Source organism: Euprymna scolopes, chromosome 17 (assembly GCF_053919585.1).
Source record: "Euprymna scolopes isolate OS-2025 chromosome 17, ASM5391958v1, whole genome shotgun sequence".
NCBI classification, from domain to species: Eukaryota; Metazoa; Mollusca; class Cephalopoda; order Sepiida; family Sepiolidae; genus Euprymna; species Euprymna scolopes.
In genome coordinates this window covers 64,968,715-64,996,114 of record NC_136498.1, presented here as the reverse complement: position 1 = coordinate 64,996,114, position 27,400 = coordinate 64,968,715, and the positions used below count along the sequence as shown (strand labels likewise).

General features: G+C 30.9%; 1 protein-coding gene across 1 annotated transcript in view; it reads right to left on the bottom strand.

The window, feature by feature from the left end:
- The window catches only part of LOC145296764 (acetylcholinesterase-like), a 261,334-nt gene extending 236,545 nt beyond the window's left edge, over positions 1 to 24,789 (bottom strand). The window contains exon 1 of the mRNA XM_080142816.1: positions 24,235 to 24,789. Within this exon, the coding sequence (XP_079998942.1) occupies positions 24,235 to 24,582 (348 nt within the window). The 5' untranslated portion in view covers positions 24,583 to 24,789. The remainder of the gene's footprint in view (positions 1 to 24,234) is intronic.
- Between the last annotated feature and the right edge of the window lie 2,611 nt (positions 24,790 to 27,400).

Below are 27,400 nucleotides of genomic sequence, written 5' to 3'. Positions count from 1 at the left end.
TGAAGAGGTCTCTAGTTACTGAAAATTAGAAGACCGAAACATGCTCATGACTGTGTAGCAACAAATTACTGCTTACGTAAAGACAAAAACTTGCTCTACTTCCGTATTGAGCACTCTTGTATTAACCTCGTTATATTTCACTGGTGACCCTGCCTTTGAAAAATATCAATCTCATATTATATGTGTGTGTATGTGTGTGTGTGTGTCTGTCTGTCTGTGTGTGTGTGTGTGTGTGTATGTGTGTGTGTGTGTGTGTAAGGCTTTAAAATATACATGGCAATTAGGCTACGCAGAATTTTTCGTGAAAATTCGTCAGACACGCTGAAAACTCTTTGTAGCTAAATCGCTATATTTATTTTCAATGCTCACTTTCTAGCTCTACTTACGTATTGAGCACTGCTCACGTACATATTGATAATAAATACAAAAAAAGTTCATTCAGATACATACAATAATATATATGTGTGTGTGTGTGTGTGTGTGTGTGTGTGTGTGTGTGTGTGTGTGTGTGTGTGTGTGTGTGTGTTCCAGGTAGAAAGATATCCAAAAATTAAGAATAATTGAATTTCAAAAAGTGTTGTTGATAGTGCTCAATCAAAGAGAGCAAATTATATATTTTTTTATTCTTTATGTAAATACAGTCATATCTTGCTATGATGTGCAGACCATTTCAATCATAATTGATCTCATCAGGCAAGAAGATTTAAAAATCCCAAAATTGAAAGCATAATTATTAATCTTGCTTTACGCCAGTCATGGCGAAATATATTTTCTCTCGTTTTAAACTGAAAATGGTCTTGAACCCCTTTTCAATTTTTTGGATTTTTAAATCCTCCAGCCTGATGAGATCAATTATGATTGAAACGATCTGCACATCGTAGCAAGGTATGACTGTGTTTACATAAAAAATTATATATATATATATATATATATATATATATATATGTATGTATGTATGTATGTATGTATATATAAGCCTGATGAATCCTAGAGTGGATGAAACGTGGAATATTCTGTGTAGCTTAATTGCCATATATATTGTATAATTTACTACCTAGCTCTACCTACATATTGAGCACTATTGAAGTAAATACTTAAAGTTTACGCATAAATTTATACTTTCGTATATTAATTTATGTATATATATATATATGTATGTATGTATATATGCATACATACACACATACAATAATATATATAATGCACACTAATTATAAACCTCATTAAAATGCAATAAACAACCTAGTAAAACGATACACTAAACTCATCGATCAAAATAATAAAAAATTAACTAATAATATATTTCACAAAATTTATAACCATATTACTTAATAATTAAAAGCAATAATATTATTTACCTTACACTGAGCGAGATAACTGTATTATACGATTCTACTTTCCTATTCGAAGAATATCTTCCTAAGCAATCTGCAAATTCGTGTAGTACATATATAGGCAATACAACGACAACTCTTTCCAGACGTCCCACATATATCCTATCAGAAAATAGTGCCATATTATCTCGCATAATATAATACTAAAGTTAGCTGTAATAGAAAATAGACTAAGTACTATCACCAAAATTAAGTACGAAAATAAGTGCACACGTAGATTAAAATTACTAAAAGAAATACTAATGAAAAACTTTCGGCCTAATAGCAACAAAACATCATTTAATGCATGTACTAACATATTAAAAACATTTAACAATTAAACAAATTTCCGAATTTTGAGCAAATTAAAAAAAAACAAGATCACACGATTCTATTATAAACCATAATTTACCAGCATATTCCAAAAGAATTGTTCGTCATGTTGACAAAATTGTTAGAAAAATAAAGAAAAAAAATCTGTCATATTAAATCAGACATTCTTGAATAACAAGTTGTTGCCTAAATATGCGCATATATATATATATATATATATATATATATATATATATATATATATATATATATATATATATATATATATATAGCTGAACGTCTGTGTGTGTGTTTCTGTCACGAACAGGCTCCTATATGGTTGACTATTATAGAAAACTGATCTCATATAATGATAGAAGATGTATCGAGACACAGGAATTGGTACGTTTGATCTGGGAGAACGGTGGTTAATTAAAATTGTGGGGTCGGCGTTCGCGCTTGGTCCACAAAGTATGGAAATAAAAAATTTAAAATTTTTTTAAAAACCGTTTACAAGTGTTTTTGATGTAGATGTACATAATAATACTTTGATAAGTATGTTTTAACTTAAATAGGGATGGTATAATAAAATTGTGGGGTCTGCGTTCGCGCCTGGTCTTCATAGAATGGAAATAGGCACAAACTTTAATAAAGACTTTTCATATCTATCTGCGTAAGTATACTTTGATAATTACGTTTCAGTTTGAAGAAATATGCTATAGTAAAATTAGAATGGAAATATGCCACAAAGTTTAATACGGTTTTTAATATAGATCCACAGAATATTGTGATAAGTGTTTCAGTGTGAACAGGTATGGTATAATAAATTATGGAGTTTATCTATTTCATTTTTACTTTCATTATATTTTGCTTTGGTTTTGATACCCCCAAATTCGAAGCTATCTCTTTACAACTCTTCCTTTTCATAATCTATCATACTTTCATAAATCAGAGTCCATTTTCTGTAGGCTGTTTTTGAACCCAGTCAACGAAGGGTACTTTTGCTAGTATATATATATATATATATATATATATATATATATATATATATATATATATATATATGTCATTTGTTGAGGGTATAAAAGTAAACCACGTACTGTTTATATGAAAATAAAGGATTTGATGATATAAGTTAACCTAAAATATTTAATAATCCAATAATCATGCAATCGCTACCAAATAAATTAAAAATAAAGGAACAACATTCAATACTGTTTTATTCTTACAATAGAATCACCACCAGAAGATACATTCATAATATTTTATTCATCATTGTATGGAGTACTTATTATTGGCATTTTGTTGCACAATGGAATCCCACAAAACAACACATCAAAACCAAATGTATTCCCCTCAGAAAACAGTTAAAAAGATTTTTCTCTTGGATTAAACCTGAATATATATTTAACATGTGTTGGCTGATATCTGCTTCTACTTTATTTATCCTGGGTAATTTGGTCCTCCCACCCCTGCGGCCCGCTTTCAAAATAATATAAAGAGAAATTATGTTGATAATGAAAATAGTCCAAAATATCAAATGTCATATTGTAATTTACATTTATTGATCTGGAAACTCAGAGTAATATTTTTTTTTGTTATTCTCACTCACGAAATATAGAACTTCAAAAGAGAGAAAGTTACCTACCTTACACGTGTCCCCAGGTAATCACATTTCGGGTGTAAACAAACATAAGCATAATATATATATATATATATATATATATATATATAATATGCGGAAATTGCTCGGAAGCTCTTTCGGCTATCATCTCTTTAGGAGAAAATCGATAGCAAGGGAAAATAATATTATTTTTCCTCTTGTTGTGCCAATTTTTAGTCGCTTTTAAACGCCATATATACAGATTAAAATCTTTCTTTTAATCGTTTTTTTCTCCTTAATTCTTGGTATATCCGATTTCCCCATAGTACTCTTTAATTTCGTCAATAATATTTTCCCTTGCTATGGATTTTCTCCTGAAGAGATGATAGCTGAAAGAGCTCTCGAGAAATGTTCGCATTTTTTATTCAAATCTATATATAAGTTTTGTACCTCCAAACATATCTATATATGTGTGTGTGTATGTGTGTGTGTGTGTGTGTGTGTGTGTGTGTGTGTGTGTGTGTGTGTGTGTGTGTGTGTGTGTGTGTAGTCGGGTGTTTTTAAACGTTTAAAACTATATAAAACATAAACATAAATTAAACAAAAAACAATCAATACAAAAACTTCTTTTGAAATTTGTCATTCCTTACAAAATTAGTTTGCCAGTAAGTAAATAATTTCATACAATCGCTGAATTAATTTGCTTTCACAATTCTCCTAATGTTATTTCAGGGATAATCAGTTGTTTACTATAAAACACTGTTTCGAGGATTAAAAAAAAACAAAACAATATCTTAATCTCTCCAGCAGTGTCGAGCAAACACCACCTCCCTTAAATACGAGAACAGAAAAGTTCCGGATATTGGATTTAGTTTTTTGGCCCAGATTAATTAGGTTTACCTATCCACTTCATCAAAAATGTCTTCCTTACTTGCATTATCCTTCCTTGTCCTTCACCCCATCAAAAAAAAAAGTAAAGCTGCTGTATGTATAGTGTTCGGATGAATTAATTATACTATGTATCACTCCCCCTTCTTCAGTATTAATAATATTTTATCTATATACTAACAGATTTACCGGACGTTGTCCGGGATTAAACATAACGTTAAATTCCTTTAAAAAATGTAGTACAAAACGGAAAGAAACTGAGACATGTGCATGCGAGTGTTATGTTTTTTTTTCTAAACAGTTCAATTCTTGTAAGTAAAAAAAAATTACTCGAGATTAGATCCAGACAGTGAGTCAAGTACCATAACCATGATCTTTAAAAAGTCTTTTCAAACTTACTTATTCTTAACATAAGGAAGACGTAATGTGAACAATTCGCGCATGCGCAGTCGTGAAGCAGTTAACAGACAGATATAAATCCGTTGACTCCCAAGTACCAATTTTTCGATTTTAACTTTTTAGCAGCCGTTCCCCACCCGCCGGATGAAAACCGATTTAAACGTTTTGCCATGTCTGAATACCCTATATACCAAATTTTAAATCTGTAGATGAAAAATTCGTTGAGTATATAGATTGAGAATTGTCCTCGCGCACACACACACACACATATTCTCACTTTCATAGATATATAGATTTACATCATAGGGTCTGCATAGGTGTTAGTTTTCAAAAATATAGAAACATTTAAATTCTATAAGTATATATAGGAATGTTTATTTTTTGTTAAGTAAAAAATTATCCTATATGTAGTGTTCAGATAGTATTAATGTGGCTTTAGATTTCCTCTACTTTGATTAGTTAATTATAATAAAGTCGTATTCCTCTCCGTTGTTAAAAATTTACTTAATAGGTACAAAAAGTAGTTTCACAATTTAATTTTCATACTGAAAACAGAATTTTATATATAGAGTGGCCCACTTAAACATGGCTCAATCTTTTCTCTTAACGATCAACTGACATCACAAGACAAAATGCAATTCTTTTTTCAACAAGATGGCGCTATATGCCACACGTCTCAAAGAGTTCATGATATGTTTACGGAAGAGAGAACAATGAGCAAAGAGTTATGGCCATCACGTTCACCAAACTTGTCATCATGTGATTTTTATCTTTAGCAGACTTTAAAACAAAAAGTTTATGCAAATAATCCTCACAATCTAGACCAACTAAAAGAGAACACCACTAACGCTATAAGGAGAATCACCGCAGAAGATCTACAGGCAGTATCATTCAATCATTATTAATACCGACACCAGTTGTGTTTAAAAATGGGGGTTTATTTATTTACGTTATGAGAGTTATTTACCCGTAAAACTATTAAAGTTGTTTTCCGTTTCATGGCTGTGTTTTATGCTTCCAAAATAAATTCAGGAAAACCATCAGAAGTTAGGATATCTTAAATAGTACGTCACTAAAACATCCGCCCGGCAAGATGTTTTAATCTGGCAACGCCGCGTATATACAACTAGTTTGATATAATCTAAAAGCATCAGGATACCTAACAAATGCTTTATTTAACTTCCTACTTTTATTATCACCTTATTTAATTATTCTTTTACGAAGCTAAAGATTGGGGGTACAAAATCTATTAATTTTAAAGTAACGCAAGCTATTCTTTAAAACTCCGACATAATGCGCTCGTATAGCATACACATAGGTCATGTGCTATCTTCGTGCGGCATACAAACTGTTTGAGAGGGGAAGGAGTTTCTTTAATAAAATATTTTCTAAATAAATATGACATCCCAATTTTTATATTTAAATCCAGAAATGTACCTTGTGTTCCTATGTGTTCACAATTTAATTCTAACTCCTTTGGATATAACATGTTTATTTTTTATTCTGATTCCTCGTTATCATTTCTACATCGTCAATAAATCTCCTAAAACAATGATAATTATGTTTTAGATATATTATTTGTATTAATAGTGTTATATATATATATGTATATATATATATATATATATATATATATATATATATATATATATATATATATATATATATATATATATATAGTGCAAAATTTGGTGAAAATTCAAAGACTCGCGTTTTCTTTTTTTATAACCTTCGTTTATTTCCTGGATTTTTCCATTACAGCTGCTCGTTAGTGGGAAGGCAATTTTACGATTTATGTGTCCATAAAAATATCCTGTCCCCACCAACTACTTCAGATGTTTTTCATTAGATTTTAACAGCAAAAGGTATATTTTTAACATGTTAAACATCGTATTCGGGTAAAAAGACTTCCAAATTGTATATATATATATATATATATATATATATATATATATATATATATATAATTTTAATACCTACAGACACTAGTGTATATACATATATATATATATATATATATATATATATATATGTGTGTGTGTGTGTGTGTGTGTATATTAATACATACAGACACTAGTGTGTATATATATATTTAAATATATCTACAGACACTAGTGTGTATATATATATATATATTAATACTTACAGATACTAGTGTATATATATATTTTTTATACCTACAAACACTATTGTTTATATATATATATATATATATATATATATATATATATATATATATATATATATATATATATATATATAAACCCTAGTGTCTCTAGGCATTAAAATTATAATTTTTATAATTATGTCAGATCTTTTAAGAAACTCGGTTCTTATTGTTGAGCACTTTAAAGTTGAAATAGAAAGTCGGTCACTTAAGCTTGCATGCGTAGATCATGATGTTATAATCATTAGATCACAATGGCCGGATGTTATGACATTTAGAAAATAGATGTTAAAATTTCAACGATATTTCCTGCGGTTGAGATTGGCTGTGAGTCAGAGATGGCTTCGAGACCGGGTTCGTATCTCCCAACTGATAGTAATCGTGTCACTCTGCACTGATGATTCTCGAAAGGATGAAACATTAGTGTCAGTAGGTATTAAAAGATTATTATTGTAATAATTGTATTCTACCGTTTTTATAATTTAAAATCATATTTCGTATGGTTTACCCTAGTTTATATGCCCAACTCTCTTCCTTATCTCCATCAATGATATCCCAGATCACATTTTAGAAGAACTTGAATGCATACGGGAGAGAACTTGAATGCCTACTAGTATCTAAAGTATCTATGGACAGGTTTATTTTTTAGACAAAAAAAACTGGCTTGAGGACACTTTTCTCAAGAAGTAAACCCTGACCAAATATTTAAAATCACATAGTATTTGCTAGCCAAATAAGATCTCCTCACTGTGGCTAACTTACATCAGCTTGTATGAGGAATGGTGCACCAAGCGATGTTACCTCAAGTAACAGCAAGAAGCTGGGTACTCCACCAGACTAGATAAATTCTTGTCCTGATATCCAGTAAGACAAAGAGACCAAAACAAAAGAAATACTACAACGTATTAAAATGGTTAATTGGGGAGGGGAAAATTATGTTCTCAATTTCTTCAGTAATTCAGTGAGAGATAAAGAACTTTAATGGAACATTCGAATATCTATGTATCTCATATAGAGTTCAGGTGTTAGCCCAAGTAGTGGGGTCCTTGATTTCTGATAACTTTGACTGGAGTAAAATAAAACAAAAAGACAATTATGCAAACGACACTACTATCTATGGCAACACTTCAAAGGTCATCAATGACCAATATCTCTCTAATTCTCTTTCTTTTTATCTTGAGCACGTAATGCAATGAAGAAAAACGTGGTTGGTTATTTTCAATGCCTCTAAATCCAGGCTTCTCTCTTTCCGTCATGAAATATATCTCGGATAAGTTCATTTAAGTAGTAGTTTATGGACAGAAATCCGAAGCTCACAGTATTAATGCTAGCTTGTCTCAAGGATCCATCCTGGATCTAACTCTCTAATCTTCATAAACGTTCTCTCTAATCATGTTCTATGATTATTCGTCGACAATTATGCAGACGATACTGCCATCTATGAGAACACTTTAAAGGCCGGCAATGATGAAGACCTGTCTGACTTTCTCTCCTCCGACCTTGAGCGCGAAGTTCAATAGTGTAAACAATGACCCGTTACTTTTAATGCATCCAAACCCAAACTTCTGTCTATTCACCGCCAAGGCTCAATTCCCCATTTGACCCAAATTGAAATAAGAGCTTCCCGTTCTGAGGAAGCACTCTACTTTTACAAACTACTAGGACTGACCTTCACTCTTGGCCTAAAATGGAAGATTTACATTAAAATCGTTGCCATGATCTCGGGAAAATGCTTGAATTATTCTACTGTTTCAGTAGATATCTTACTGCCGAAGCAATTCTCTACTTGTATAAGAGCCAAGTACGTCCTACGATGGAGTACTGTTGCCACATCTGGGCAGGAGCTGCTCGGATCATCCTATTTTGCTTTAACAGTTAAAACCCGGCTTCCAAGCCTAGTCGGTTATGCTCTTTTCTCTTCCCTGTAGCATTCCCCACAGAAGAGACGTTGCGATCCTGCCTCTGCGTTATTTTTATGGCAAGTGTTTGTTGAAGCTCTAATCTACGGTCCCCCTTGCCAAACTTTCACAAAAACATTCGACTAGCTACAACGATTATCAACAATTTCCTCAACTCTCTATCTGTGTCTTAATCTAAACTCAGATTCCATGAACAAAGCTTCTTTCCTAGAACTACCCACCTGTGGAACTCTGTTTCGCTGGCTGCTTTCTAGCTGGCTACAATATCGTCGCTTTCAAGTTCAATATAAGCAAGGTTTTGTTTAGTCGGCCCCATAAATAATCAAATTATACACAATTTCTACAACTAATGATCATTTCGCTTTCAATGTACCATATAGTATACGTCATAATATCGTTGACACACCGGTTCCTGTCAGTTTATCGAAGTTAAGCAACGATGAGCCTGGTCATTACTAAAATGGAGTTCCGATTTGAGAATTCCAGGCGCTGTATGCAGGAGGACGTCGACACCACCCTGCTAGAGTAGCAAAACCTAACGTCGTTATCTCCCCTGGCGGGGCTATACATGCGATTGGGGACCGCTTGTTAATTTCATACTGCCATGGAAGATGATTAAACTCGATTAGGGGTAGTGCTGTTTCACACATCAACACATACACACACACACAAACACACACACACACACATAACCTACGCTGTTAATGGACCGATGACAACCGTACACTCTTTAACGCTTATCCTCTGAATGAGCTTATGGTTTTGATAGGTGGAGATTCTATTGTAAAAAAAACAGTAATGAATGTTGTTCCTTTATTTTTAATTCTTTTGGTAGTGATTGAATGATTATTGGATTATTAAATATTTTAGGTTAACTTATATCGTCAAATCCTTTATTTTCATATAAATAGTACGTGGTTTACTTTTATACCCTCAACGGGGGAGATATATATATATATATATATATATATATTTATATATATATATATGTTATTTCTTTGTTTTTATATATATTTATATATATATATTTTATATATATATATATATATATAATTATATATATACATATATAGATATATATATGAGTAAAAAAAGTAAGATCTATGTCGTTATGGGATGGGAAAGGAGAACTGATAAAGCCTATAGTATCTCTGAGGTGATGTCCTACATCGAAAATACATGGGCTAAGAAAAAAAACTCTGAATTGTATTCTTTGTCCAAACAATACATTTCTGTTTGAAAAAATATGTTTTTCTGAATGAAATTTAAATAAAACTATATATATATATATATTAATTAATAATTACTACGTGCATAAAAGTAAGTCATCTATATACATGCATGCTTCAGAGTTTACTCCTCATCAGTATAGCTAGACTTTATTGACAAGGATCGAACCTACAATGGCTCGATAAGTAGTCTGGTGTTTTACCACGGGACCACCGGGCCCTTGCCAATTTTTATGCACGATATTTATCGCTTGTAAGATTGTTGGATTTTTATTTATTTTTTTTATTAGCGATTAATTTCTTTCTTTTTTTTTTCGCTCCTTAAACGTTTTTATTATAAGAAAGGAGTTATTTGCCCTTTATTTACATTTTTCTCCGCCTACATTTTAGGGCGTATTTACTTTTTTTTATTTAAATATTTTTTATTAATTAATAAATACTACGTGCATAAAAGTATGTCATCTATATGTTTCAGAGTTTACTCCTCATCAGTATAGCTAGACTTTATTAACAAGGATCGAACCTACAACGGCTCAATAAGTAGTCTGGTGTTTTACCTTTGCCAATTTTATGCACGATTATATATATATATATATATATATATATATATATATATATATATATATATATATATATATAAAGAGAAAGATATATATATATATAAAGAGAAATATATATATATATATATATATATATAAAGAGAAAGAGAGAGAGAGAGTGAGTGAGAGAGAAAGAGACAGTTGAAGCTAATAAAGAAACAAAAAAATGAGAATATTAAATAGTCAATTATGATTTGTCCAGTTTATTGTGACTTATGGTTAATTGAAACAAATAAAACAGAATGTTTTCTAAATATAACTCAATCAAACAATTGAAGAAGATTTAAACAAGTATTTTCATACGGTTCAACGTGTCTAATTCGAAGTTTTCTATTGACCATATCTGTGGTGGGAATATATTTTTTTTTAATTTTGTACATCTTGCAGTAATTTTTTTTCTTCTGTAAAATTTCCATCTGTATTTTTATACTGTGTGGTAACACTGTTCTTGTCATCTTCATTTTTAGTGTTGACAAAATAGAGTTATCTCCTTTAGAACATAAATATATTACAAATGATAATGGTGAGGAAAATAAAAATAATTAAAATAAAATACTTAGATAATGATAAGAATTGAAAAGATAAATTTAAAATATAAATTATTGAAATAACCAGCATGGATTGAAGATAACTTTTAATTAATAATATTTAAGTTAACTATTTAATTACAGTTCATTCTTAAGAAATAATATGTTAAGCAAAATTAATTAGCAGATCGTAATATGTAAACAAAGTTTATACGAAACTATCGTAGATTGAGGAAGAAATAACAGAACATCTACATTTAAACTAAAATTTGATGGTGTAGATTAGTCGTTTTTTCTTATAAAAGGTACGAGAACTAACGATCTCTCGTGGGACTTGCTAGCTTGTTAAATTCCTCACAGTCTCGCCAACTGACTGGGTTGAGAATGACTGTTGCCTACTTGGTCTCATTAGGCCATACACCCAGGCAATACCTCCTACTTTAGGAGAAGTATTAATTTATTGCCAATCATCTGAGTCTCTTCCGCCGGGAAATGTAAACAGATTCATTCATAGTGACCCGTTTTGTGAAGGTGGACATCCCACTTTTAAACACGACGTTGTGCCACAATTACACTAATGAGAATTCTAGTAAAATCTGGGATTTGCTAGCTTTAATAATCTGTCTACCTTATAAACTGTTGCTTTGCAAACCTTTTTTTTTCATAAAAATTGACAAAATATTCATCTTCCCTAGAACGTCAAGATAATGGGGGGGGAGATAAAAAATTAACAGAATTGAAAAAATAAATTTAAAATATAAATTATTGAAATAACCAGCATGGATTGAAGATAACTTTTAATTAATAATATTTAAATTAACCATTTAATTACAGTTCATTCTTAAGAAATAACATGTTAAGCAAAATCAATTAGCGGATTTTATACGAAACTATCGTAGATTAAGAAAGTAATAGTGGAACATTTACATTTACACTAAAACTTTGAAGGCGTAGATTAGTATTTGGGAAATAAATCAATTGAATAAATAAATGGGGGAAGAACAAATTATTAAAATAAAAAACATAAAAAAATTAAATTAATATTAAAATTGAGAAATGGTTGAAATAGAGATTATGAGTGTATTAATCTTCTTCTCTATATAAATAAAATGAACTCATTTTTCCCCGTGTGATTTTGCCCTTAATAGGATTAAAAATCAAGATATTTCATGCAAATATAATATGCACAAACGACAGAACAATATCTGAGGTGTGTTATAGGCTTATTATTTCTCAAATTCCTCGATAATCTTAGATTTCTATACTTTTTCTGCTGAGAAGTCGCGGCCAAAATCGGTTAAGATCAATGGAAGTGGTAAAATATTTTCTCTCTAATAAATTCCTCCTCCCCCTGCCACCACTTAACACCGTTTGGGGATCGTTCACAAGGAACAGTTGAGAAGAGAACACTGGTTTGGCTTCGTAGTTCTTTCATGTGAAGTTATTTAAAATCACTAAACTAAGCTGCAGTGCTCTGTGGCGTAGTGATTAGCGTGCTGGACAATTCACATTATATTTTCACGTTCGCGCCGACCTACCGTAGTCGTTTTTTTTTTGTTTTTTTTTCCTAAACAACTGGAATGGACTTTTCTTGGTGGCCGAACTGTTAACGTTGCAGATGTTTTTTTTTGTTTTTTTTTTCACACTTTATTTTCCCACTTTTACTCATGACTCCGGGTTTGATCCTTCCTACTTACCTACCATAACATTTTTTAAAACTCCCCCCGCGTCCCGGAAACAAACACTCGGGCAACGCCGGGTACCCCCGCTAGTATATGCATAAAAATTTTATTTTGCCGTCGGAATATTTTAGAATATTTTTAAATGATATAATATTTAAAAGTGTTCAAATTGTTATGACACAATAATGTCGCATAAGAAAATACCCAATATGATGATATTTTATTTTTTGTAGTTTTGATTTTTGCGAATATATATATATATATATATATATATATATATATATATATATATATATATATATATATATACATATTTCATGATGTTGTTTAGAGATACAAAATTTAAATATTGCAATTAGGAAGGGAAGAATTTTATGATTCATGATTAAAAGTAAATTTGTATATATATAAATATATATACCTTCTCTCCAAAAAGGTGGGAATGAAGGGGGAACAGGAGATGAAAGAAAAAGGAATGGGGAGCCAGCTGACCGGTTTCGACCCTCGCTTCTCAAAGCTGTATCGAGTGAATTTTTAAAATAAAGAATGAAAGCGATTAAAATAGCGTTTTATTTAATTTACGGGGGAAAAAGTGGGAAAACGATTAAATACATATATATATATACGTGTGTGTGTGTATGCATATATATATAGGATGGAACAATAAAATTATTACCCTAGAAAAGATGACATAATTTCATATCCGCTTTATGAATACCGGATGTTTTTCCTTGTTGCAAAACATCTTTTAGTTGGCCAGTTGTATACAAATCCCAAGAGCTATAGGGGCATTCTATCATGTCTAAAAGTGACGCAGTGTTCATCGAGCGAGATTGGAGATGCGCCGCTGTACAAGTCTTGCTCTCTACTAATCCAAGTTATGACAACAGGACGCCGCTGTACAAGTCTTGCTCTCTACTGATCCAAGTTAGGACAACATCACCCTTAAAATCAAAATCCGGATGGTTTAACGCTTGATGGCACAGCTAAGTTTCCGGCCACGATTATGGTCTTTGGTGTGGTTCCAAGTGGGGGCCACACATCTTCGAAGTCGGCTTAAAAGTCGACACCAACGTGTATCTGGATGTGCTGAAAAGTGTTGTGATCCCCTGGTTCAATCAGATGATTGCTGATAAACCCTGGGTATGGTACAGGACTCGATGCCAGCCTACAAGTTCAAAGAAACCAAGGCTTGGCTTCATGGGTGCTACGACTTTGTACCCTTCTCTCACTGGCCCCCATTCTCCCCTGATCTGAACCCGCTTAACTACTTCGTTTGGCCATACATCAAGAACATCACCAACATGACCTCCCACAACACCAAAGCCAGCCAGATCGCCGCCATCCGTCGGCGCATGTGGAAAAAGCATGCTTCTAGTTCAGGACGCATACCTAGGCAGTGATTGAGGTTGAAGGTGGTTACATTAAATAGATGTCAGCTCTACTACATAATCAAGTTACATGAATAAAAGTTTTAAAATATACTATGGTGTTGTTTTCGTTTGGGCGACAAATTTATCGTTCCACTCTGTGCATACGTGCATAGAATTCACTCTTAAAAGCAGTGACTAAAAATTTTCTCTTCGATAAATTCATTTATCCACTTTGGAATTAGTATTTTACTAGTATATCACATACAGATTAACACACACACTTTCTCTCCCCCCCAGCCCTCTCTCTCTTGCTCTTTTCTCTCTTTTTTACCACCTAAAACCATGCTGTTTTTTTTTCACATAATATGGTTTGATAGAAACGAAGAATAGTTAAGTTAAACTTTCATGCGTGCTAAAGTTTCTTTGACACGTTTGCATAAGTTATTATTCATACCTAAACCAAGCAGATGTTCTTTATTGCTAAAATTTACTTGCAAGAAATTGTACGTAAATATTCATAATAATGTTGTACCACACAGAGTCTTACATGTATATTTATTTACAATAAACGCTTCCGTGCACAGATTCGTGTCTGAAAGACGGTGGACACATTTAATGAACTAATTGTGACGGCAAAAAGAAAATAGCATACGTATTCAATTTTCATTTTTACTGAACTCGTTCAATGGGTCTATCAAACAGCTACGTGCTATTTTTACCACTAGTAAAACTTTATAACACACACACACACACACACACACACACACACATATATATATATATATATATATATATATATATATATATATATATATATATATATATAAATTCGTAACTATCTTCCACCGTTGCGAGAGCCTGGGCGAAGAAACTCGGGCGTTGCCCAAGTGGCACGAGTGGAACTTGGCGAGAGCCGGTAGAACCCAAGGAAAGACAAGGTCGATATTTTATATATATATATATATATATATATATATATATATATATATATATATATATATATCTTATATATATATATGCATACATTTCATCTATTGTGCATTAATTTTATATACGTGTGTATCATCTACATATTTTATGTATACCTTTTATATATTTGTGTGTACATTTCATATATTTATGCATACAGTTAATATATTTATGCATACAGTTAATATATTTATGCATACATTTCACATATTTTTGTATAAATGTCATGATAATGTCTGCATACATTTGATGAAAAAGCTTTTAAAATGCAGAAATAAGATAACTGTTTGTATGAAACAGTAACACTCTAAACTTAAAATGGCTAGATTTAAATTTATCAACGTTTTTTTCCTAAGGGTTGTTCTATAGATTTTGATAGAAAATGCACATCAAAATATACGTTGGGGTTTGTGTTCCTTGAATAGAAGCGCCGGTTGAGTTTAAATAAATTAAATACGTATTAGATACGTTTGAAGCCAAAACAACGCATTATTACAAAATAAGCAGATATTTATTTTGTTTGGAATTTATATTGAAATTTATAAATATATTTCGAAGTAAAACTTCATCTCCATGATGTCTTTCTTTCTTTTCTTTTTTTTTTTTACTTTGAAATACTTACTCAGTTATTGTTTTCTCCTAGAAGAGTGTTTCTTGTGAAAGTTTGGCGAGGGGGAACCATAGATTGAAGCTCAGTTGAACACCTTCCATGAAAATAACGATACACCAGAGACAAACTCGCAACATCTCTTCTGTGAGATAGAGGTTGCAATGAAGAGAAAAGGACATCTCCTACGAGGCTACGAAGTCTATTTTGAACTCTATCAAGGCAGGACAAGTCCTTTCTAGCAGCTCCTGCCCAGATGTGCCAACAATATTCCATCTTGTTTGGAAATGTGTAATCTTTGGTAATTCTGTTCACTGAGATGAATCGACATTTCTATTAAATAATCTAAAACAAATTCTTAAAATTTACTGAAAATAATTTTATTTAGTCATAATTTGACAGTTTGTTTTTATTTCACAATAAGGAAAGAAGGTCTCTTAAATGAGTTTCTGCGATGAATTACGATTGGCAAATAATTACATTGAAACATTCATTAAAAACTTTTTTTTTAAATGCGGTGCTTATGATTAGTTTCACTTTTAAAAAGTTAATCCACTGACACATTTAAAAGAATTATCATAATTTACGTATACATTGGATAAACAAGAATTTAAGACGCTAAAACCGCACATAGCCCGAAAAGTAGAAAAATACTCGTTTTTAATTTTAAAAAAAAACAAGGTTCGTACATATATTTTTCTTTATACTAAATAAATATTAGGTTTTACTCATTTTAAAGATTTTTTTTTTTCGAATATGACCGGTCTTTTTAAAATTATTATATATTTCATCTAACAATGTAATAAAAGAGATATCGTAAACATTGCATTCATCACTAAGTTAATATATATATATATATATATATATATATATATATATATATATATATATATATAGAGAGAGAGAGAGAGAGAGAGAGAGAGAGCTTTACTAACGTATTGAGCACTTCTATCCTTGTTTTTTTACCACATATAGCTCTTTATATATATATATACATATATATAAATGTAACTTTGTCTCTGTGAGTGCTTGAGTTCCTTATAGACTCCGAAACAGCTGAACAGATTTTCTTTAGAATTTACAAAACTTTAGTGTATAAGTCTGAGAGTTATCTTTAGTAAAGTTTTGTCTCAGAATACCCCCGATAATTACCGACATTCGATAATCGAAACCATTGTTCTAATTTATCTATCATCGGTAAAGCAATTTATTCCATATCGTCGCTTAGCAACAATGATAAAACAACGGGTCGTGAAAATTCTACGGTGGGTAAATTGATAGTGTGGGTTTATTGTTAGTTTTTTTTTATTGTTGTTATTTTTGTTTTTGTTTTTTTGCTTGACGTGGTATGTAGGTTCAAACTTCGCACGTAAATTTCTTTTTTATTTCAATTAATTTCAAAGAATTTTATAAGACTTGAAAGTTTACGTGTTTTTGTTTGTTTGTTTGTTTGTTTGATTTTTTTGTTTTTTGTTTGTTTTTTTTTGTGTTTTTCTGCATGACGTAGTTTGTAGGTTCAAAACCTGCATGTAAATTTCTTAATTTTATATATATATATATATATATATATATATATATATATATATATATAGGTAGGTAGGTTATCCATTAAAAGGCGTTGAATGAAATTGGAAAATGAAATAAGATACGTATTACATTGAACATTTTAAAGCCAAATAGCTGAAACGCGAATTTTGTTTTTCCTTTATAAAATAAACGAGTGTTTATTTTTTAAAGAGAGATATATTTCGGAGATATACGCTTTTTCAATATATATATATATATATATATATATATATATATATATATATATATATATATTCCGCTTATTCTTCGCCATGGTGTTGAATGGAAGAATTTGAGTTGAGTCCACGTGATGTTAGCTGTGGATTTATCTGTAGCCGGATAATTACGCGTGGTCGCGCGTGGAATGAAAATCTAAGTTATCCATTAAAAGGCGTTGAGTGAAATTTGAAACTTAAATAAGATACGTGTTGCATTGAACACTTTAAAGCCAAATAGCTGCAACGCGAATTTTGTTTTTCCTTTATAAAATAAAATATATTTATTTATTTATCTGCACAGTCAAACGACGTCGCAGATTACAAGAGCCATGATAGCAAAGAAACCATAAGTCCAATATGATCACGCAAAGAAATTAAATGGCTGCTATGCCTCTTGTGAGCTACGCTGTTGTTTGTTGAAATAATAATACAATCTCTCAAATTCCGAATAATATATATATATATATATATATATATATATATATATATATATATATATATATATATACTAGCATGGAGATTGAATGATGATTAACGAATATTCCACACTCCTATATTTTTATTGTCGTCGAAATCCGTAAAATAGCCCGGGGGGAAGCTTCACATGCCTCCGTGCAGTAATTTAGTCCAAAATATGTTATTCAATATTGCACTCTAGAGAACCTACTGTTTCTTTGATAAAATTATTTTATATAAACTTCTTTCTAGCTAACGAAAAAAAAACATTAAGAAATTTAGATGCGGGGTTTTAATCTACATACCACGTCATGCAAAACATAAAGAAATAATTAAAAAACAACACGCTATCAACTTACCCAAAATAGAATTTTCACAACCCATTGATCTATCATTGTTGCTAAGCAACGACATGGAATAAATGGCTTTACCGATGATAGATAAATTAGAATAATGGTTTCGATTATCGAATGTCGGTAATTATCGGGGGTATTCTGAGACAAAACTTAACTAAAGATCAGTCCCAGACGTATACACTAAAGTTTTGTAAATTTTAAAGAAAATCTGTTCAGCCGTTCTGGAGTCTATGAGGAATGAACTTACATACACACAAAGTTGCATTTATATATATATATATATATATATATATATATATATATATATATATATATATATATATATACTAGCAGGCCTCTTGGCATTGCCCGGTCGTAAAACACGCTGAAATATGATATTTTTATTAATACAAGTTTCGTATGAATTATTATATTATATTGGACACAATATATAGTAAAGATTTAAAAGTTTAAAAAAAAAAATAATAATAAATGACTCGTGCGACACCACTAAGAGTCGAAACCAAAACGTTTGGTTTACGATTTACTTTTTCCTTTGACGTTAATACCTGAGCTATGAAGACATGTTTTCTGCAGGCCTAAAAATTAAAACATCAATCAGTAGCTATTACTTTATGCATGCATATTGATAATGCTGTCGTTCGACTTCCACTTGGCAAATTCCATTTTTTCACACTTTTCGACTAATTTTCTCCGACTAAAACCCAAATATAAAGTTTCGCGAGGGTTTGATTACCCTATATATTAAGTTCCATGTCTGTAGACCAAAAACTGACAGAGGAGTTTGATAGGCAGATCTTTTAAACAAATATATACACGCATGAATAAATATATATAGAAAGGGGTTTGCGTTTACTATAAACTTTTACGCAAATATTACGTATGTAATGTAGAATATCTGCAAAATTATAATCACACATAATAGTTAACTAAAGATGATCATCCCATAAGAAAACCGAAAAAAACTAATAAGCAATTAATTAAAATGAATGTTTTAAAAAATATGCTAATTAGCTAAATCTTTTGCAGCTAAATATCATTCCACAAGTCATATATACAAATGTATATTTTCTTTTTAAATAAATAGACAAAAGGGTGTTAATATGAATGTAAATACCAAAACAAAACATTTATAGGAGTATAGGAGACAGCTGAAGCAGTAATACTGAAGTTGCCTGCCAGGACACTAAATTTACAAATGTAGGCAAATTTGGTCATATTTTATTGGCTTGAAAATATAGGTTCTTTTTTTACCAATTGTCATAAAATTTTAAACATAGAATAGTATTATAATCCTCAAAAAGCTTGCAAATTTTCATGTAGTTTCGTCTCATAAAATCAAAGATATGAGTATTTCAATATATATATATATATATATATATATATATATATATATATATATATATATATTAAGCCTTTTTGATAATTTTATAAGTTCGAAAGCTCAGCGACTATTGATCAAAATTTTACATATAAGGCTCGTTGGAAAGATAATGACCTAAATTGTGTAGTGGGTAATGTGGCATTTGTCTTAAAGGTCGAACATTAATAGGATTATCCATCATCCAGAGCATATTTTTGGCATATTTTTGGCACTTTTTACAGCCATAAAATGTTTCAATCATAGTCATTTGTTTTCCCAGTTTTGCATATGAATTACAAAATATCTTATATTTCCCCAAAACTTCTGGCCTTGGAGGAGGGTAGACTAAAACATGCTGCTATGGTTTCAAATGATCTGAAATAATAGCAACCGGAGACTTGATTCCAAATATTTCCATATGTTATATCTCCCCTCTTTGGTTTTCATACATGAAGTAAATCCCACAGTGTATAAGGATTATTTCATACTGGAGATATTCATAATCGTATCCTATTTCCAAAAGAGGGGAGATATAACATATGAGGAATTTTTAGAATCAAGTCTCCCCTTGCTGTTATTTCAGATCATTTGAAACCATAGCAACAAGTTTTAGTCTCCCTTCCATCTAAGCCAGAATTTTTTAGGAATATATATATATATATATATATATATATATATATATATATATATATATATATTGGGAGATGTGCTAGTCTAGCCGCACTGATGAGTTGTGATACGAAACAGTACTGTGAGTGACTACAATGATTAAATCACTCTGACTGTCGTATAAAACATTTAAAAATAAAATGTTGAAACTTCAACGTTATTTCACGCGGTTAACGATAGCCGAATGGATACGGTCCTTGCTAATGAAGCCAAAGATGGTTTCTGTCGCCGGGTTCGAATCTATCGAGTGGTGTTTATCGTGAGACCCTGCACTGAAGATTGCCAAAAGGATGAAACACTAATGTCTGTATGTATTTAACAATTATTATAGTAAATAATTATATATATATATACATATATATATATATTTATGTATATATATATATATATATATATATATATATATATATATATATATATATATATATATATATAGGCGATTGATGTCGTACAACGTAGTGTTGATGATGCTGCAGATGTGCAAATCTGTGAACGGGCTCAACAATTAAACTCGTGCCCCTTCGACTTTATGGAAAATTTTGCGTAAAGATCTTGGTTCGTGCGTTTACAATATTCAACATATACAGAATTTGGAGCCAAGTGATCATCGTCACGGTGTGCTTTTGGTGAATGGATCGAAGATAAGATTGCCATTAATCCAAAAATGTTCTTTCAATGATGAAGCACACCTTTGGTTAAATGGCTATATCATCAAACGGAATTACCGAATTTGGAACGATGATAATCTACTAGCAATGTTTAAAATACAATGAAATGAATTGAGGTCACTATTTAGTGCGCTTTATTATTTATGGTGGAATCATTGGTCCATATGTCTCCAAAGGTTATGAAGATAAGTACATAACACTCAGCTGTGAGTGATACATAAAAATGATAACCATCTACTTCGTGCCAAAACAAAAGCCATGATGTAGGTACATGTCACACAGCGCGCAATACGATCAATTCATTGAAAGAAACCTTTGATGAAAGAATGGTTTCACAAAATGAGCCTGTCGACTGGCTACCTTGTTCCTTAACATTAGATAATTTCCTTTGGGGAGATGTGAAATTCCGTGTCTATGCTGATAAACCAGACACAATAGACCTCTTGGAAGACAACATTCGACGTGTTATTGCCGAAATACCGTCTAATTTTATGCGTAGAGTTTGTGAAAACAGGACGTCTAAGATTACGCCGTATATATGCGCGAGGTCGGACGCCATATGCCAGAAATTGTAAATAAATAGACTTATATTTGCGTGTTCATATGCATGTATATATGGTATATGCTCATATATATGAATATGCTCATATATATGTATATGCTCATATATATGTATATACTCATATATATATACGCTCATATATATATGCTCATATATATATATGCATATATATATATGCTCATATATATATATGCATATATATATGCTCATATATATATGCTCATATATATATCCTCATATATATATATATATGCTCATATATATATATATATACATATATATATATATATATATATATATATATATATATATATATATATATATATAATGCACTCAGTTTTAACAAATTATTGCAATATCACGGAATTATTGAGAATAAAAAGTATTTCCGACTGGTATGAACCGAAAAAGTTTTACATTTTCTTGGTTTTGCCCCCACCATCACCACTTCACACATATACACGCATATACACAGAAAAACATATAGTATATATGTTTACATACGCATGTAGACCCATATACATAAATACTATATGTATATATATATATATATATGTATATATATATATGTATATATGTATATATATATAATGTATATGGGTCTACATGCTTATGTAAACATATATATATATATATATATATATATATATATATATATATATATAAGATAATATATATATAAATATATATAAGCGAGATAAGACACTGATAGAATTCAGATGAAAAATCCTGATAGATATTACTTGAAGTAATACTTTCAAGGAGATCCTAGCCAAAAAGGAAAAGCTCAATATTGAAGAATATAGCAATATATAAGTTTCGTGGTTCAATTTTAAATTCTGAAAAAAAAACAACATATAGAGACATATATTCGATTTAAAAATTTATTGTTGAAAATCCATGGATTAAGGAACTAAAAATAACCCTTTCTATATATTCCTTTGTCAAGCAATAAATTCTTAAATCAAATATATGTCTCTAGATGTTGTTTTTTTTTCAGAATTTAAAATTGAACCACAAAACTTATAAAGATATACATATATATATATATATATATATATATATATATATATATATAATTATATATATATATATATATCACGATATATGTATATATGTATGCATAATTATGAAAACGATACATAATTATGAAAACGCATATATAAATATATAATACAAATAAAATGAATAATTCATGCAATGTCATATAAACACACGTGTGTGTGTGTGTGTGTGTGTGTGTGTGTGTGTGTGTGTGTGTGTGTGTGTGTGTGTGTGTGTGTGTGTGTGTGTTTGGCTGGATGTTTAAATGTTTATATATATATATATATATATCACTGTTTCATATATAAGTAAGCTACACAAAAACATTGGTGTTTCATATTTGAATTCATTCGTCAGGCTACTGCCTTAATCTGATATATATATATATATATATATATATATATATACTAGTAAGTTATGAAAATATATATATGGCAATTAAGCTACACAGAATATTCTGTATTTCATTCACGTGAGAATCTGTCAGGTTTACACGAGAAAGAAAACGCGGAATATTCTGTGTAGCTTAATTGCCATATATATTTTTATAACTTACCACCTAGCTCTACCTATGTATTGATCACTTTGCAAGTAAATACTGAAAATATATGCATAAAATTATATTTTCGTATATCAATTCATGTGATTAAATAAAGTAAGTAAAGATTTATTTTTACTAACATAACATGAATACACCTTGAACCCCTGTTTTCGTCGTAAGCTTGATATTCTTACGTTAACAAATCTGTTCTTAGAATTTTTTAGTGTGATGTATAGGTTTGTGACAACCTCATATTCTTTTCGTTGTTTTGACTCTTTAGAATATATCCGTTAATACCTTATATGTGTTTTGTCTTACTGTTCCGTGTCTTGCTGTGTCAGATATATACGTGAGATCCACAAGAATGAAAAGAAAAGTGATATATAAATTAGATTAAGATCGGAGAGTGCTTGCAACACACGCACGCACACACGCGCGCGTGTTATTTTATTTGTCTTACATAAGAGTTAATAAGTTGCTACACATTTATGAGCATGTTTGGGTTTGCCATAGTAACTAGAGTCCTCTTCCGGCGATATTGCTCATACAAAAGCTTAGTCCGTAGTATTATTATTACGGACAAAAATTTATATAAACAATATCGCCTGAAGAAGTCTCTAGTTACTTACAACTGGCTGACCAAAACATGTTCATGAATGTGTAGTGACATATAAATGCTTATGTACAACAATTAAAAAGATTAATATATATATATATATATATATATATATATATATATAGCGTATGTATATATATATATATATAAATATATATATATATATATATATATAGCGTATGTATATATATATATATATAAATATATATATATATATATATATATATATATATATATGGTGTCGAGAAGAGGAAATCAATCAAATGCTCAATTATAAATTTAAGAGCTAAAATACAAATTACATACTTTAAAACATATTTTTCAACGCATTATATATATATACACACACGCGCATGCATATATATATATATATATATATATATATATATATATATATATATATATATATATATATTATTATTATTATTATTATTATTATTATTATTATTATTATTATTATTATTAATAGAACGTCGCATACAAGTAAGCAAAATAAATAACGAAGCATAATTATGAATTTTTCCTTACCGCAAAGCGTAGATCTCCGATGGGCGGTGCAGCGTATGGGACACCTAGGTAATACTCTACAAATTTGCCCGGTAATACCTCACCAACATAACCCTGTATCTCTCCATAGCTGGTGTTCCGCGACACCTTCTCTTTCTGCACCGCCAGCGCCCAAGTTGAGGCTGGTAATGCCCAGACGATAACGACTATCGAGCAGAACGTCGACGTGAACAACCGCCATCTAATCGTTCCCCAACGAAGGGGTCGCCATCTCAGTGTAGCAGCGGAGGTCGGATCATGGGGTAAGGAGAGACACGACCCCATGTTGCCGGGTCGGGCCAAACGCGCCATCGGAACGCGCGTGCACATGACGCGACTGCCAACAAAAGACTCGGTTTGTTTTTGCTCGTTACTTCGCTGCGTCCTGCCTGCTGTAATATCTCGACTTCAATAGCACGGCCGACTGTGACAGCTGCTAAGTTCTTCTTGCTACCCTTTTCTTCTTCTTCTTTTCCTTCTTCTTCTTTTCCTTCTTCTTCTCCTCATCTTCTTCTTCTCTTTGTACTTATCCTCTCCATCATCATCATCATCATCATCATCATCATAACTTTCTTCTTTTTCATTTTTCACTCCTTCCTCTCCTTTTTATCTTCTTTTTCCCCCTTTCTCATCATCATCAGTATCATCATACTTTTTCTTCATCTTTTTCTGTTTTCTTTCTCTTTTTCTTTTTCTTTCTCTTTTTCTCATTATGTTTTTCTTCTCATTCTTTTTCCTTTTTTAATCATCGTCATAATCAGCAGCATCACCTTTTTCTTCTTCTTCTTCTTCATCTTCTTACTATTATTATTATTATTATTATTATTATTATTGCTTACAATAAGTTTATATATGGTTTCTTCCGTCTCTCTTCCTCTCTCTCTCTCTCTCTCTCTCTCTCTCTCTCTCTCTCTCTCTGTACATATATATATATATATACACACTAGTACGTTATATATATATATATATAGCAATTAAGCTACACAATATTCCGCATTTCTCCACGTGAGATAGAAAACGCGGAATATTCTGTGTAGCTTTATTACCATATATACTTTTATAACTTACTATATAGCTCTATATATAGTTCTAGCTATGTATTGAGCACTTTGAAAGTAAATACTGAAAATCATTATTATTATTATTATTATTATTTGATTAATTTATTATTTCTTTTTATCTAAGTTAGTTTTCTGTTATTTTCTTCTACTTACTCTCCTCCGAAATTGGGTACTACAATCTCATAAAAGTAACACACACACACACACATACACGCACATGTTTGTGTGTGTGTGTGTGTGTGTGTGTGTGTGTGTGAATTACTATATATATATATACACACACATATAAATATATATTTGTATTACTCTAGTTCTGTGCATCCGCATTAAGTTATATATATATGTGTGTGTGTGTGTGTGTGTGTGTGTGTGTGTGCGCGCGTGCGTGCATGCGTGTGCGTGTGTACACGGTGTCCCAAAATGCTCAGACACATTTATGGGTCATAAATATTAAATAACAATTTAATAAAGAATTTTTTCTGTTCTGAATGTATGTTGAACGCCATTTTATTTAGCACAGTCTTAAATATTAAATCGGCAAAATGTTTCCCATCATTGCTAACCCACGATCGTAGACGTTCACGAAAGTTTTCAATAACTCGATGGATCTTTTCGGGTGGAATAGCAGCAATTTTAGAATGAATTGATACTGTTAATTCTTCAATGGATCAAGGGGGGGGGGCTGAATACTTTTGACTTCAAATATCCCCACAAGAAAAAATCGATCAGGTGATCTCGTGGGTCCACGAATATCCCCACGATATATAAAAAGAAAATGATTCGGGATTATTTCCTTTAAAAAATGAAGGAATACAAATATAAATGAATTTTCACTCCCCCACCCCCAAAAATGGCATTCTATGTCCATTAAAAAAAAGTAAAACGAAATTTTCTTTATGCTATTTAATGTTTTTACCTCTAAATTTTGGGATTCCTGTATATATATATATATATATATATATATATATATATATATATATATATATATATATATATATATATATATATATATTTACCAGTGGTGACAAAACCGGACTAAAGTGCTCAATGTGTAGTCAGAGCAGTATATAGGAAATTTATTACTGTGAGTCCAGAATGAGTTTACAAATTGTTTCAGCTAGAGGAAAATCCTCAAAGAGAGGAAAAAATCCAACTAGCATCGTCAGAATTCATAGATGGACTAAGTTATAAAGTCAAATAAGAATGGAAAAATTGTAGATAAAGGGGAGTTTGAAAAGAAGGGGGAGTGGTAGGGAGAGGACGTTGGAGTTTAAAGTAGTAGGAGTGTATGCATAAAGAGAGGGGTTTATAATTAAATATTAATTATGTGTAAATTCTTATATACGTTTTTTTTTCATTGTTGAAAACGCAAGCGGCCCAAAGTGCGAAGGCATTAAAAAGAACATCATCAGGGAACTGAAGAATATGGATCTAAAGATTGAAGTAACTTCCAACTTAAAAACAGTAAATTTTCTAGATGTTACCTTTAACCTCCCTAATAATACCTATGAACCATACACTAAAAATAATACATACCCCCTATATATGCACCCTATGTCCAACCACCCCAAACACATTATTAAACATATCCCTAAATCAATAGAAAAAAGGCTTAGCACAAACTCATCTAACTCCAGCATTTTTAACCTACACAAACCCTTCTTTGAAAATGCTTTAAAGGAATCTGGATATTCCAACCCTAATATCACATACTTGGACCCTAATAAACCCAACAATACAAATAGGAATGACAGATCCCGCAAAGTCCTCTGGTTTAACCCTCCCTATAATAATATGATAAAAACTAAATTAGGTAAAAAATTCTTCATGTTTCTTAATCACCACTTCCCCCTAGTAATATTCTACATAAAATTTTTAATAAGAACACTATTAAGCTTAGCTACAGTTGCACAAATAACCTAGAAAATAAAATTAAAAAACACAACAATAAAATACTAAATAACCACAGCTATAATAACAATGGTCAAAATAACTGTAATTACTTTAACAAACCCCAATGCCCGCTCCAGCAAAATTGTCTCTCAACAAATGTGGTTTACAAAGCAACTATTGCCCCTGCTGAATAC